The sequence below is a fragment of the Protobothrops mucrosquamatus genome, unplaced genomic scaffold (assembly GCF_001527695.2).
Source record: "Protobothrops mucrosquamatus isolate PMUCROS unplaced genomic scaffold, P.Mucros_1.0 scaffold454, whole genome shotgun sequence".
NCBI classification, from domain to species: domain Eukaryota; kingdom Metazoa; phylum Chordata; class Lepidosauria; order Squamata; family Viperidae; genus Protobothrops; species Protobothrops mucrosquamatus.
In genome coordinates, this window is record NW_015386777.1 from 305,745 (window position 1) to 321,913 (window position 16,169).

A 16,169-nucleotide genomic window follows, 5' to 3' on the forward strand; every position below is an offset into this window, starting at 1 on the left:
CCCCCCCCCGGGGTGTGTGTGGGTGTCGTGCGAGTGGCTTCTGGCAGTGGGGGACTCCTCCTTCAGTGAGGAGGAATTCCTCTTCCACTCCCTAAGGAAATTGTTGGTTCGCCCGTAATTTCAATGTTGTATGATGTTAGGTGACCTTTATCTGCTCTACGGCCCTAAATCCAAAGATTTGCAGACTCAGCAAAAGAGCCAGGTAGAAATCCAGATTGCTTGGTTTGGTTAAGTTGTTCCCTTAGTAAGTAACTCCAATGGCAGTGCACAAATTACGTGCAGTTGCAAGCAGACACCAGCACCTTTTTTCTCTGCTTCGGCTTCTCTCAAAGATGCACATTTGGACCCGGGCCCCCTTCTTCCCTGGAGGACACCACTCCAAAGGGGAATTTAGCCCCCCCCCAGGACCTCTGTACCAGCCAGGAAGGACTTCCATAGCTGTGTTAGGAAAGAGACAGAGAGCAGGAGACTTAGAGATCTGAAAGAGATCTTGTACAGCTTCTCTTGTACAGTGGTCATCGGTTCTGCTCTTCAGGCATGCGCAAAAGCTGTTTTACCAAGCTCAATCTGTATTAAAATAACGCTTAATCTACATTACCGGGCACCTTGGCACGTCTGCCAGGGGCAGAGGGGGTCCTCAAAAGCACCCACCACAACAACCTCAGCTGGATTGTGTCACCATGGTGAGGCCTCCCACCTCTTTAATACACGCATGCAATGTCATGTCCCATGTACAAAAGGGACAGGGCAATGCACTGCAATTTCGCAATGCTGCCTTGGACCAGGGGTGATGTAATTTTGGGTCAGGGCCAGCAGGCAGAAGGGCCAATTCTTTCTCCAGGCAATCTCAAGGTGACAATGCAGCTTCATAGTAAGGCTTCTGGATGCTGAACCATCATTATCTAAAGCCAGGAATACTTTTTTATGCCCTGGCCCCAAGTGGAAAAATGAAATTCCTAGTAAATATTTCAGCCTACATGAGTCTCATCATTTTCAGCTAAAAATTCTGAACTTCAAATGAAAGCTTGGATCTAATCAGGGTGCAATGTAGTCGACTTCACAGAGAATTCTGATTATGGGTTTGGGTTTTTTTTCAGATTAAAAAACATTGCAAAATTAGACCCTGACATACTTTCATGTATTTGGTTCATTCACAGCCCAAATATACCAATCTCTATGTATCTCCATCTGAAGGCCATTGATTTCTTCTCTTGAATTAGGAACTGATCTATCCAAGCCTATTCAACAATTTAGTCAGACACAAGGCTGAACTCCAAAGAGCAACAAAAACACTTAGCAGCAATTCTTTTCAACAAAAAGTGAATTATCATGAAAGTGATTAACAACGTGCCATCAAGATCTCAGCGGAGGAAGCCATTATAATCAGAGCCGATGCATGAAGTTCATTACAGGTGCCATTAAATTCCAGGCATGAAATGAAATCTGAGTCACGCCAAGGACAAAGGTAGGGAAAAAGAACGGATAAAATATTACAGCCGTCTCCTCCATCTCATCCGTAGAAGAAGCGGATGTCTTAGAGAGAGAGAATGCTCAACTGTGGATGGACTGATGAATGAAAGGTTGATGCTATGGCCTAAAAACACTCAATAAAAATGGAAATCAGCCATGGATCCATCAGTCATGGACTCTGAACCTACTGCTTCTCTCCTAAATCCTAAGGAGACATTACTACATTACTACACCTGACCCCAGGAAGTGGACTTTGATTTTATCTAGAATATTCCACAAAATATTACCCAACAACTTCTCTTTTTCCACCCGCATCCTTCCATTCCCGGACATCCCTCACCCAGAGAGAGGCAGGATACAGCCTTTTCGAAAACCTAAAGCAGAACCTGAGGGAGAAACGCTCTCCGGCATAAGCAAGGTTTTGACGACTGCTCTAGACCAGCCTTTCTCAACCTGGACAATGTTGGCTTGCTGGCTGGGGAATTCTGGGAGTGTGAAGTCCGCACATCCTGAAGTTGAGAAGGTTGAGAAACTCTGCTCTGGACCAGTGCTTTCCCTGCCGCTTGGCTGCCAGATCCCTCCCCTTGGTCCTCTCCCACTGTCGTCCTGCACTCTGAAGAGGGGTTCCAGCCGTGCCATCTCCTCTGCTCTTGACTGAGCCACCATCGGTTGGACTGGTGGAAGCTTGACTGGATCAAGACGGCGATGACCATCCTCTGTGCTCTATTCTGAATTAACCAGGTATCTGACAAATTATCTAAAGTTGTAAAGAGCATCATTCTCAATCAGACTGTAAGGAGTGAACATGTATGGAAAGAGACAAAGTCTCTGGCAAACCGCATCCCTCAAGAGACGGCATTCACTCACGCAAGCCTTTTCTGGGAGCCTGAAGCAGCTCATCCTCCTAGGCCGTAAGGTTTCCTAAACCAATATATATCTGAACTCTACTTACTTGATGAATGCTGGCGGCATATCTCTCTTCAAAATCTGGTCTTCGGTTGTCTGAACGGTTTCTTTTCCCACCTGCATGAGAAGAGATTCATTTCTGTCACTACCATCGGTACAAGTCGCATTTAGTACACTCAGAAATAGCTCTTCCAATTCCCAAGACTGAGATAGTGTGGCAGAATTCCGCCAAATAAAAACAAATGAGCTAGCGGTAGAACACAAACTGCTGTCTTACTAGTATTATTAAAAATATTTCTATATCACTTTATTTATTTATTTGATGATCTCTAGCCACCCAACTCCACCAAGTGACTCTGGGCAGCTTTCAATTCTAAAATTGTAAAACAATTAAAGAAATATAAAAATACATTAAAACAATAAAAGCATCCACAAAAATAAATAAGTACAAACAGCAGCCATGACGATTAATCAACCATCACTTTTTGTTTGGGCAAGCCAACCAATGTGGTTCACAGCAGTCTTTAAAACACCGTGCAGTGTACAAATCAGACGTTTGCTGTTCAGCAAATCATTGAAAAGTGCACGAAAGTAAGAAAGAATTTTATTTCATAGCTGTTAATTTAACAAAGTGCAATAGAGTGAACAAAGTTGCATTACGGAACGTTTTGCAGATATATTGTTTAAGCTCGGTTCTTCACTGGGATCAGAAAAGCACTTAATGGAAGCGAAAACATGCACAAGAATGGAAAACTAAGCAGATTGTTCAACTCTGAACAAATTGTAAGACAAAGATAAGTGATGTACTCTTGGGTGTTTAATAGGTTCATAAGAAATATTTATGATGATGTCAGAGATATGTTTGTTGGGCATATGAATGTTAACACACTTTCTATGCCGGTGATCTAAACTGCTGCCTGAAAACCCAGATGATTTGCAGCGAATATAAATAGGCTGCATGATGAAACAAGCCATATAAACACTAATCTGTCGGAGACCGAGGTGTCCAAGAGGAAAAAGGAATACAGATGTATAAATATACATAAATAGTGAGAAAGTAAAGCAAGCAGATGGATACGTTCATCCTGGTGGAATGTTTACTAATGGTTTACTAATGGGCTCAGTTGTGGCTGAGGACTACCTGCATATAGATATGCATGCATATTTTTAATAATCAAAACTGTTGAGTAAAGTTAAAATTTACAGGAATATAGGAAGTTAAAAATTTACTGTTGTAAAGGATTTCTCTCTACCATCCTTGATATTCAAACCATCCGTGGACCAGCTAAGTCAGGGATCCTCAACCTTGGCAACTTTAAGACTTGTGGACTTCAACTCCCAGAATTCCTCAGCTGGCTGAGGAATTCTGGGAGTTGAAGTCCACAAGTCTTAAAGTTGCCAAGGTTGAGGACCCCTGAACTAAGTGATAAAGGAACACATACCATTCATCCCAGCTAAGTACTTCATGAAAAGTCTATTTACTTATTTTATTCATTCATTTATTTTCTGTAGCTGCCAACTCAACCAAGTAACTCTGGGCAGCTTATGGTCCTAAAATTAGACAGCAATTAAAAAAAACAATACAACAGTAAGAACATCCAGAACACGGATTATGAATATGCAAACCCCATCACAGCTGTGCCGTCTGCATTCACACGAACTCCCCAGTTCAAGCACAGTTCAGTTTGCCCAGACTGGCCGGGGACCCGGAGTCGGTCACGTGCCTCGCCCGTTCCATTCAATCCAGAGCCCTGACTTAACAATAGCCTGATGGGTCAGATGGACAGAATGTTCTGCTCTCTATCAGCAAACTCATCCTCAGATATCTCTAGAGAGGTATCTGTGGCTCTGTTGGGAGGTACCTGGAATAGACTGGCATTTTGAATCACATATGCACACAGTTTGTAGGCCTGTAGCGCTTGATGCTTCTCCTCTCTTTCATTCTGGTCTTTTGCTAAAAAATAAACTGCATGCAGGGATCACATTAGTATGCCATCTGCTTTCCAACCCATTGTCATCATTTATGTTAATGGTTTCCATCTTCCCGCAAGAGCTCCTGCGATTAAAAAACCCCACAATCTGCACAGTGTCTCAAAACTCAAGGTATTGCCAAAGGAAATGAATTTTAGAGCAGAAATCAAGGGGGAGTTTCAAAATAACAAGGTCGGATGATTTGGGAAAACAATCCAAAGAAATGAACTTCAGTCAGCCTTTGACCAGCAAAGAATGAGCTTTTGACACTCAAATTTATATTCTGCTTCCTGAAATAGATCGGACATCTGGCTGTGTGTTACCAGAATAGCCCTCTTGAATATATTGTGCTCCACGAAAGAAAGGCCTCAATAGCCGTGCTAACTTCTTACTAACTAGGACGAAAATGCCATAACACAACTGCAGACGGCTTACTACTTGCAAAAAGAAAAATGCCTCCAAAGCAATCCTGAAAAGAAACATCCACTTAGCTGTTATCCAAACTTTTGGAAAACACTTTTTTTTACAAATTGTGACTATAAAAACTTAAAAGAAAATCATTTTGCATTTTACAAATACTCAGAAAATCGTCACTGAAGAATGCTAAAATCCATCCCTTACCTTTCATAATGGTTGACATTGCATGAGCTGAGTATATGATTTATGGGATGGGATGAGATGGGAGAGAAGGAAGGAAGGGAGAGAGGGAGGGAGGGAGGGAGGGAGAAAGAGAAAGAAAGAAAGAAAGAAAGAAAGAAAGAAAGAAAGAAAGAAAGAAAGAAAGAAAGAAAGAAAGAAAGAAAGAAAGAAAGAAAGAAAGAAAGAAAGAAAGAGAAAAAGAAAATATTTTAAAGGGCCAGCACATCTGTTAACACTGACCAAAAACATTCCCATGCAGATCTTTCAAGGCTGGGCTCTTCCAGCCTCCCCTGCCCTCTGCCAAGGCGCCCATCCCTGAGCACAAAGGCCCGCACTGTTGGGCAGATGTGAGCTCCCCTGGCGCCCTCGGCTGAGCCGAAAGGGCTCGCTCTGTGGAGGAGGAGGAGGAGGAGGAGGAGGAAGAGGCGCCAGAGTCACACTCAAGACTGACTGTGGCCCATTCATCGGGACGAGGGAGCCGGATCTGGTCCCAAGAAGAAACCGAGTGGCGAACACAAAGAACAGCTGCAACGTCTCCAGACACTCCAGACGGAGTTGAGAGAATCTGAAAACGGGCCAAGCGGGAAAGACCCGGCTGAGATATTGGGAACGCTTCTCTTTCCTTCTAAAGCAGGAGCCGGTCCGAGGAGCTGCTTACTCTGGAAACAGCACGCTTGCTTCCACTTTGGGAAGACAAAGCCTCCCGGCAAGAGGAGACGGGCAGCGCCCCCCCCCCCCCCGGCCTGGCAGCGCCTCTGGATAGCGCCAGAAGAAGGTGCTCTCGGTCAGATCCTGAGAGAGGCTGAAGGAAGCAGAAAAGGAAGACATAAAGCCTCTCTTAGAGGTGCTCCTAAGCGTGGAGGTCACTGGGCGGCGAGGGGGGCTCCCTCCTCTCCAAAAAGGGACCAAGTGACCGCTAGGCAGGGACTCTGTCATCCCCCCACCAAGACTGCCCAGATCAACTCCAGAAGGAGATCAGACTTCAGCTTCACTGAGATTAGCCATTATATATTGACCAAATCTTGCAAACCTGACGGTGGCTTTTCCCTCTTTTCCCTCTCACACCTCAGAGTGAGTCTAGGAAGGAGAAGTCAGTCCGAGCCTCTTCCTCATCCCACCTCCTTCCCTGGGGCTTCAGGAATGCTTCCGCCCTTCCGAACGTTGCCCTCAAGGCCATCTCCACGGCCCTGTCCAGGTTTTAGGGATATAAGAGGAGTCAAACTGTCCCAGCCTCTGGATTGTTCCTCTTGGGATTCCCGGGCAGTTCTAGGATGCTGTCAGGTCCCAAACGGTTCCCTATTTTACTTACCTTCCTTCTGTCCTTCCATCTTTGGGACCTGCCATCCTGTTGCGGGAGGGGGGCAGCCCAGCATTACTTGCACATTTGTATTTGCTCGCCAGTTCTGTCTCCTTTCCCCGACTGCCATGGGGAGGGGTACGGTAGGTCTCCGAATCGGAGATGAGCCAGAGGTCAGCGAAGCCAAGAAGTCTCTCGCGACAAAAGCAACGGCTGATCGCCCCCAGACGCCAGCTGACTGGATACAATTCAAATCCCCGTGCAGCTTTGGTGGAAGGGGTTTACGCCTTGGGTGACTATATGGTGTTAGCGAGCTTTTACCTCAGACCTCACCTTGATCCCCCACTGTTACTGACCCCCCCCCCAAATAAAAGAATCCTGTCTGAAGCAGTGATTGCCTCAAGAGTTCGAATTCTTGGGGGGACAGCTGAAGTGGGTCCTTACAGATGCTTTGCAAGCCTCTTCTTCTTCTTCCTCCTCCTCCTCCTCCTCCTCCTCCTCCTCCTCCTCCTCCTCCTCCTCCTCCCCCCTCTGGGAATGGGCCCTATTTCAAGTCGAAGCAATGAAAGCTGCCGGACAGCCCTATCCTTACTTCCGTGAACGAGACATGAATTATTAAAAGAGCTTATTGGAACAATACCTGTTTTTTTTAAAAGAGGTTTGCATTATTAAAAAAATAAGAGTATTTTATGGGAGGTGGAAGAGCCTTCACGAAGCAAAGTATCGTTGTTTTCAGAGAGATTCTGCCTTTATTTTCTCAGAAGGAAGTCTCAGTGAATGAAAAAAGAGCTTACTTCTACAGACTATTGTTTCATTCATAAAACATGCCACAAAGAAGCAAAGCTTGCCATCCCTGAATAAAGGGCCATTATACAGCAGACTTTCCTGCCCCCTCATTGTCAATAGCAATTTTCATTTCTTTATTTTATAACGTATGTGTATAAAACTTGAAAGTTTGCAGTTGAGGGGTAAGCTCTAACCCAGGAAGAAGGAATGTCCTACTCTCCACGTAGCTCCTGGGATGCTAATTCTGCAAGATGTTGAAGATCTCATGATCCCCAAACCGTCCAAAGTGAGACCGAGCTAAAAGGAAAAGACAGGAATTTCTGCTCCCTCAGAGACGGGAGCTGCCTTCACTTCAGACGCGGCTTAATTCCACATGCCCCCCCCCCCAAGGCCAGTTCCTCCATTAAGCAAAGCAAAACTGCCACTCCAGAGTTTTTCAGTTTTTCAAACTAATAGGTGTGCCTTCAATAAAATTATCTCTATAAGGATAATAAAGATAAGCTCAATGAAAGAGTCGGAGATTTCAGGAAAGCCAAGGCCAATCTGAAGAGCTGCTATAGAAAGGCCTAGAAAAGATGGAGCCGATTTAAAGTTGGCTCTTAGAACTGACCACCTAGGAAGGCTAGTTGGAAAACGTAATCCCTCCCAAGGCGTCTCCCACTTGGCAACTGTAGTGACACACAGGATTCTTCCCATAAAATTGTGCAGCATGCCTCACTGGAGGCATCGGCAGAGGTTCGTCCTCCTGGATCTGGCCACTTGGTCGATCCGCACAAACTTTCCAGGCATCTCAAAAAGTCATGTGGGTGGAAGAACTCTGCCCCAGAAGACAGCCGTCTAGAAGCAACTCTGAAAGCACCTGCTCAACCAACAAGTGATCAACCACAAGCACCACAAACTGCTTTGTCAACCACTAGGCTGCCAGTTTCCCTCAGTGGGCTAATTTCAAATCAGTGAAATCATTTCTATCTTATTTCCTGACTTGAAGTCATGTCCTCACCAGGTCGTGAAGCGGGGGGGGGAGGAGTATATAAATGCGTAATTAATGTACATCACTTATATATATATACACACACACACATATATACATGTAAGTACATAAATAATGTGGGGGGAGGAGAAGTATATAAATAATGCTTTCTACCACACTAGCAAGTTTGAAGACTGAGGCAATGAAGGAGAAATTGAATGACCATCAGTGAGCCCAGAATCAGGGTTTTAAATCATGCCAGTTGTTATGTGGGCCACCATGTGTGACCATGCCCAATTTCATGACCTTTTTGCAGCAGTGGTTAAGCTGAGCCACTACCTGTAATTAAACAGCAAATATAATGACTGACTGGAAGGCGAAGCCAAATACCGTAGTCAATGAGCACCTCCATTTTACACATCCAGACATTTTAATTAAGGTTCTACATTTGTCATGACATCCAAACTCCGAAATGGCCAACATTTTTGGTTTGCGCATACCAGGCTATCAGAATCCTGATACAAGAAAGACACACCTGTTCATCACAAAGCACAATTTGCCCAAACTCAAAATAGCGGCCAATCTGAGGTTGGGCAACATAATAAGCCTACGCCTTAGTTTGCAATATTTTGTTAGTGTCACAAAAATTGGACTTTTCCAAATGCCTGTCACCAGATTTCCCCAACTGTCCTTCTGATTAAAAACCCCGTATCTTGTTAATTTCTCCTAAATTAAAGACTTCTACCCTGATCGTTTTTGCAGTTTAAAATTACAGACTATGGGGGGGGGAACCATTCTCCAGAATATTTGAGAGGCTACCACTGATTTTTGTTTTCCCAATAATTCCATGGTGAAAGCCAGTTTGATACAGTGGTTAAGGCTAGAAACCAGGATACCCTGAGTTCTAGTCCTGCCTTAGGCTCAAAACTGGCTGGGTGACGTTGGGCCAGTCACCCTCTCTCAGCCCTTGGAATGAGTCAATGGCAATCCACTACCAAAATCTTGCCAAGAAAACCACAAAGGCTGGTCTAGGCAGTCACCAGGAGTCAATCAAGACTCAAAGGCAGACACCCCCCAAAATCCATGGTGAAACATCAACATCCAGCTAGAAATCAACATCCAACTAGCAACATCCATCGACAATGTAATCAAAAGTGACAACGATGGGCAAAGAGAAAACCCCAAATCTTTGGTGCCTATCAAGCTCTGTTTTTATATGGTTTAATTTAAACAAAAAAGAAAACATGCTGAAGAGTAAAATATCAGCTTCATGAAAAAGAATTCTCTTTATTGTGGTTGAAGACTAGTAGGTACAAAACTCAGTAATATAAGACCGTTTACATCAATATAAATGTGCAAATCATAAAATTAACTGGACTATCAACTATCAACTTCACATGTAGCAAGAAACAAGGAAACAAGGTCATACAAATCTGAAAATAAAAAATAGTAAATTAAAACTGCTCAAAATGACTGGGAAATGTTATTTAAATGCGAGGTTATCAACTCTGAATATGTGTCAACATAAAAGGAGTAATGTAACAAAACATGTTTTACAGTTTCAACCGTTCTACCAAATGTCAAGCATGTTTGCAACAAAACCTCTGACCATAGGAGCAATATTAGGAAATAAGAAATAGAACCAAATAAAACTTAGAAAAATTAAAATTTAGAAAAACGATTGGCTGAAACCCAGAGCTTCATTTATCCTCTGGCAGGTCTGTGGGAATCAGCCACATCAACCGTGGGAGACATTTTGTGAGAGTTTCCATCATAAGCTCCCAAATATGGCCCTTGAGCAGATCGAAGACCGCTTATTTCACAAAGCCAGGGAAAAGATGAAAGACGGAGATAGCATAGTTGACAAAACTACCCCAATACCAGGGCAGAAATCGTAACTCCTGTAGCATCGAGAAGCGACAGATATAAAAGCAGATTAAGGCAACACAAGCGTGCAGACAAGGAAATTATTAGAATTTTGTCAACAGCATTCAAATTCGTAGCCTTGGGTCAATTAAAATCTTTGACTTTCCGGACAAAAAAGACTGGGAAACTCCCTTATAATTATTTTTAACCTCCAGATATTGCCAGTTCACTCCCTCTACCAGAGCTATCCTAAAATGGACACCGGTTAAAAATATCTGCTAGCTGGACTGGGCTGGAGGTTGTTGGGCTTTCATAAAGTGGAAAAGCTTTTGAGGAACATCTTACAAAATTCCTGTGGAGAACACAAAACCCTTTTCAGATAAAACTGGCTATATAGAGAAGGGTCAGGAGGCCAGAAATGCCACACTGAACTCCTTGGGACAACTAAGACCAAATAAAAATAACTGACCGAGAAAAAAACGAAAGAGTTCAGCTCTTTCTATAAGCAGCTTTCTAACTGTGAAGACCGAAAATGGACAGTCAGTTCTGCCATTCTGAGACGGGGAAGAAGCCAAGCCCTAAAATTGGTCCTGTGCATTTATCAGAAACAGCTCCTTCCCCCCCCCCAAAAAAAGCCCCCTTTGATAGGTCAGAAGGAAACACCTGGTCAGGCTGCGGCTCTCAAAAAGTGTGAATGGAAAACAGCGAGTGGACGACAAATCACGGTCCATCTCTGGCTTAGCTTCTGATAGCAAAGGAGAAGGGAAGACATATTTGGAGATACAGGTAGTCCTCAACTAAACTGATTCGTTTAGTGACCATCTGAAATGACAACGGCCCTGAAAAAAGCGACTTATGATGGTTTTTCACACTTACGACTGTAGCAGCATCCTCAATGTCACGTGATCAAAATGTGGATGTTTGGCAACCGGCATGCACCTGTGACGGTTGCCATATCCCGGGGGACACGTGATCCTCTTTTGGGGGACCTCCTGACAAGCCAAATCAATGGGGGAGCCAGACTCACTTAACGACCATGTTCCTGACTTAACTGCAGAGATTCACTCCACAGGGACAAGGAAGGTCATAAAATGGGGCAAAATTCGCCTAGCAGCTCTCTTGCTCCACCAGGGAAACGTCCGGCTGAATTGTGGCCGTGTAAGTCGAGGGGCACCCAGGGTACCCCCACTTTCTGTCTGTCTGGCTCTCCAGCCATCTCTGCCTGCTCAGGCGGGGGGAGGGAGGGAGGGAGGGCTGGATCCAAGAGCGGAAACTCAGGTCAAGAGGAGCCGGCCGGGGGGTGTCAGGCTTCACAGACCCCAGAGACCCAACACCAGCAGCTCCAGGGGGCTGCTTGTTTTCCTTTGCAAGCAGCAGCCAAGAAGTGGGGTCAGCCAGGAGAGGGGATAATGGGGAGCAGGCAGGGAACAAGAGACGCCTTCGGCCACTCCCCTCGCAGAGGGAAAGGGGCTCAGCCCAGGGAAAAAGGGTGCAGGGCGACTTTCATTCTGTCACTGTTGCTGCCTGCATCATCTGGGCCCTCCCAGGGCTGTTTCTGGATCTTTTCAGCAGGCAGCAGAGAAGCTGGGGAGAAAGAGTTTTTTTTTATCTGAGTTTCTTTCTTTTTTAAATTGGACAGTAAATTGGAGAGGGAGAAAACCCTTTGAAGAAACGGTTGAAATGGAAGTTAGGAAAGTAGATGAATATATAATGCAGGAGTCAAAATAGATGAGATGGAAAAAAAATTCCTAGAAAGAGAGAAAATAACCTAGAAGTTGTTTTAATCAGCAGGCAGTAACACAAATGGGTTTGCAGAAAGTTCGGGGAAAGAGAGGAACGGTAAAGGGAAAAAGGAGGCTGGGGAAGGCTAACACAGGATCGGACTGAGTGAGTGTTTGGATCGAGAGGAATTCTCAGGCAAGTCCGAGACACTGAAAAACATTTGCACATGAAGTGTCAGCCCCACCAGGCAGACCAGGCCAGGAAATCCACTCCCCAGGAAGGTTAGGATCTCTTTTACTGAAACTGGCTACAACTGCAGAATCTTGCTTGTCTGACTGTAGTGAATCCACCCCAGCCCCCTCCTGACACTCCTTTGAAGCAAGGAGGTCTCTGCCAGAGCCGCTTCTGAAAGCTGCCTGAACACTCTGGATTTTAAAAATGCTTTAGCCTCCTTGCCTCTGGGATCTCCACCAAGGTCATCTTCCTCATTCTCTACACCAGGAGTTCTCAACCTTGGCAACTCTGTCTGGACCTCCACTCCCAGAAGTCCCCAGCTAGCCCGGGGCTCTATCCCTTGGGCACACGGACAGTCACAAACCATTTCTGTCCTGCTGGTGAAAAAAAAAATGCTCCAGCAGATAACTGGGATCAGCAGGAGCCGAGTTAATTCCAAGAAGGAAGGCCTGACTTTCTCCAAGACTCCTCTTTGCTTTCCACGCACAGCTCCACCACTGCGCCACGGAGCCTCGGAGAGGCCGAGCCGGTGAAGGGAGAGGGCCTTGGCCATCTGCCCGGCCCAGGCACTCCGGAAACCCTCAGGCTGTGACAGAGCAGCCAGCAGGGCTGGGGAGGGCCGGGAGTTGCTTGGAGGAGGAAGAATGAGAGACAGGCAGGAGGAGCTCCTGGGAGAATGAAAAGGCAACCTGGACATTTTGGGAAGAGAGGGCTCATCCCTCCCCCCCCCCCCCCCCCACCCCGCTGGGTCCTCTCCTCCATGGGAGCATATCCAAGAATCAATGGATGGAAACTAATCCGGGAGAGAAGCAACCTAGAACTAAGGAGAAGTTTCCTGACAGAACAATTAACCAGTGGAACCACCTGCCTCCAGAGGCGGTGAATGCTCCAACACTGGAAGTTTTTAAGAAGAGACTGGACAACCATTTGTCTGAAATGGTATGTAGGCTTTCCTTCCTGAGCAGGGGGTTGGACCAGATGACCTCAGAGGTCCCTTCCAACTCTGTTATTCTATCCTGTTCTATCCTCAGGCCAGCCTTGAATGCTCTTCCTTGGCGGTAAAACCCACCCAGACCGGATCAGGAGGGTCTTACAAGCAGGGGAAAAGAAATGGATCGTTCTACTCAACATGGCTTTTTTTTTTTTAAGGGAAGGCAGCCCCCTTCCCGGGCAGGAGGCGGGGATCCCGGGAGGAGAGCTCGGCCAGGCACCGGAAGGCGGCCGATAAGGGGGAAAGCAAGCAAGGAAACTTGTCAGGAAGTTCCCAAAGGAGCCGCTTCTCTTCTGGGCTGGGCTGGGCTGGGCTGGGGGGGGCGGGGGCGAAGCAAGAAGTTTTAACGGGACTTCTTCGCTCGCGGTTGCACAGTCCGGTTCCGGCCCTGCCTTTTCTGCCAACGCCCCCGAGCGTTGCAAAAGAAGCGGCCGGAGCGGGCCGCAGACCACAGCCGGGGGAGGGGGGGGGGTTCGCCGCAGGCAGCTTCGCCGAGGGGGGGGGCGCCTTCTCGCTCCCGCCGCTGCTGCCCCGCCGGCTGCTCGGAGCAGCCCCGGCCGCCCCTTGGGGTGGGGGGTGGGCAAGTGGGGGGGTCCCGCCCCTCCCCTCCCCGCCCGCCCCTCCGCTCACCCGGACCAGGTTGCTGACGGCGGCTTGCACGGCGGCCACCGGGGCGGTGAGGTCCGGGATGGCCTTGCCGTCCACCTCGCCCTCCTCGTGCATGATGACCAGGTGGGAGATCTGCTGGGCCACCGGCTCCAGGATGCTCTCGATCGTGCGCGTGTGGAAGACCGGCATGGCTGCAGAGAGTCCTCGCCTCCGCGGCGGCGGCGGCGCCCAAGAAGCAGAAGCAGAAGCAGCAGAAGGCCGGCAGCAACTTCGACGGCTGGCCCGCCGACCAGGGAGCGGCGCTCGGGGGAAGCCCGGCGGACTCGGGGCGCGGGGCGAGCGCGAAGGGAGCTCGGGAGCTGCTGCCGCCGCCGCCGCACCGGGACCCTCCGAGAGCCGCTCCTTCGCTCCGCAGCGCCGCCGACGCTCCGCGCCCCGTTCCGCAAAGCTCCCGCAGCCGCGGACTGAAGCCGCGCCCCCCTCCGTGCCGCGTCTCCGCCAATGACGGAGCGCCAGCCCTGCCCTGATTGGAGGAGCCCAGATTCCGAGCTCCCCTGCCCCCCCCTCCCTCCCTCCCTCCCGCCCCTCCTCCTCCTTTGGCCGCTGCCCCCCCAGCCGGCCGTCCCGGGCTCCGCGTGACGTCAGGCATTCTGCGGCCCTTATAAGGCGCGGACGGGAGCCGCGGGCGGGGGAGGACGCCAGGGAGGGGGCAGAGCCCCGCCTCGCTCCTCCCGGCCCTCCCCCTTCCCGGGAACTTCGGGCGGCGACTTCGGGGTCCCGCTGGCTGAGCGGATGCTGGGGACGGGCGTTGCGGGAGCCCCGCGGGCTCCTCCCCCGTCCCCCGTCCCCCCCCCGGGCCTTGGCCGCGTCTCCCTTGAGCTCCGTGGGGAGGGGGCTTCCCCCGCCGCGGCTCCCCTCCCCTCCCCACTTCTTTCGAGGCAGCAGCGGGGCCCTTGGCCCATTTAGGCGAGCCGCGAGCAGCGGGAAGGGGAGGGCCGAGCCGCCGCTCCCTCCTCGGCTGCCCAGTCCCGAAGGCGAGGCTGGCCGTGACATACCCGAGAAGCTGCTGCAAGGGGAGCGGGGGGGGGGATGCGGTCCGAGCTGCGGTCCGAGCTGGGGCGTGGCGGCCCCGGGGCCCGGCGGGACCAGCAGGGCGCAAGGGGCGCGCCTCGGCCCAGGCGGGGGTCTCCGCCGAGAAGCCCCCGAGGCGGCCTTTTGGGCCACGGTGAGGGCAGGCCGAGGACCCCGCCGCTCGCCTCCTGCCTGCCCGCCCGTCTTCCCAAGTTGAGAATTGGACGAAGGGACAAAGCGCGCCCGAAGCCTGCGAGGGGGCGACTCGGCCTTCCTTAACCAGGTTGGGGCCGCTGCCGCCTCCCCCCAGACTTGTCCCCCGGCCGGTCACTCTTGGCCTGCGGCCACAGTCCAAGTCTGAACAGGCCAAGCGCAGCCGGCCAGGAATGACCCGTTTGCTGGTCTCTGCTTCCAGTTATCAGAAAAGGGGCTTCAGTTAACGGTGGTGGGAAAGTCTGTCCCGCTGCCCGGCCTTTCCCTGCTCCCGGACCGGGGCCCTGGGCATCGGGGTCAACACTTGTACTGCAGTCCCAGTTGGACTCAGCCACTTTATCGTCAGAATGCTGTGCTAAGCAGTATCGGCTGCGATGTGGGAGATCTCTTTGCCCCCCCCCCAGAGGCTTCCCCACCAGAGCCAGGCGCCCTAGACCTCCTTCTTAGTCCACTGACCCCCCCTGGGAAGACTCTCGGGTGGTATCTGCATCCCCTCCATTGGAATGGGAAACGGGGGGGGGGGGAGAGAGATGTGTTAAATCCTCATTTCCAGACCAGCGGCCACCAGTTCAAATTGTCCAGCTAGCCTGTTAGTGCTTCCTCTGTCCTTGTATCCAGGCGGTCCAGGTCCTCTGGATCCACCCATTCCTCCAGGTCAGCTACTTCAGACACTCCGCTCTGCCTGTTCTGACTGCTGGCTGTTCCTGAGCGGGAACACGAGGCAAGCACAAAGGAGGCAACTGTATCTCTGCCCACAGACTACACCCAAGGACTCTGTGCTGGTCCAGAAGCGTCTCTGGCACTCTTTATGATTCCACAATCCTGATCGGGCTCAGCAAATGAGCCCATTTACTTCCCGCTCAGCTGTGTGTCACTCAAGTTGCAAAAAAGAGAGCCATTTTTACTGTTCGTAACCGTCATGCTTTGCAGAGCTCAGAGCAATCTTACACTCCACTGCAGGGAAATCTGGCCTCGCCCTTCCTGCTGGCTCCTGAGCAGAGCGGGTGATAGGATCTCCTACCAACTGCTGAGATTTTAGTATAGAAAGAAAAATGATCCCTAGAAGGTAAGACCCTCCCTTATAATCTACAGAAACCAAGCAGCACCTACTGTTGCTCCCAGCTCCCTGTTGTGGTGATCTCCTTGCTCTCCATCACCTCATCTTGTGCGTGTCCTGTAAGAAAGGGAAGATGGGCCTGATGGTCCCTCACCAGGGCTGGTAACTACTCTGCTCCAGACAGGCTCCAGGGCTTTGCTAGCTCAAAGGAGTTTGCAGGACTGCAGGCGAAGGAGTCCTTCAAAAGGGCAGAGGGCCTGAGTGATGTCCTATAATCTTTTCCATTTGTGTCATTTGCACAACGGGTTCATGATACAATCATCTCATTGTGACTTTGTCCATGGAGACCAAGGAGTCCTTCATATAT

The 16,169-nt window shown here is 49.3% G+C and overlaps 1 protein-coding gene across 1 annotated transcript in view; it reads right to left on the bottom strand.

Annotated features, from left to right (window-relative positions):
- Window positions 1-13,650, bottom strand: part of VCL (vinculin) — a 44,181-nt gene extending 30,531 nt beyond the window's left edge. The window contains exons 1-3 of the mRNA XM_015816461.1: window positions 13,483-13,650; window positions 2,422-2,493; window positions 1,811-1,844 (exon numbers count right to left, since the gene is read on the bottom strand). Coding sequence (XP_015671947.1) covers window positions 1,811-1,844; window positions 2,422-2,493; window positions 13,483-13,650 — 274 coding nt within the window. The remainder of the gene's footprint in view (window positions 1-1,810; window positions 1,845-2,421; window positions 2,494-13,482) is intronic.
- Window positions 13,651-16,169: the final 2,519 nt, after the last annotated feature.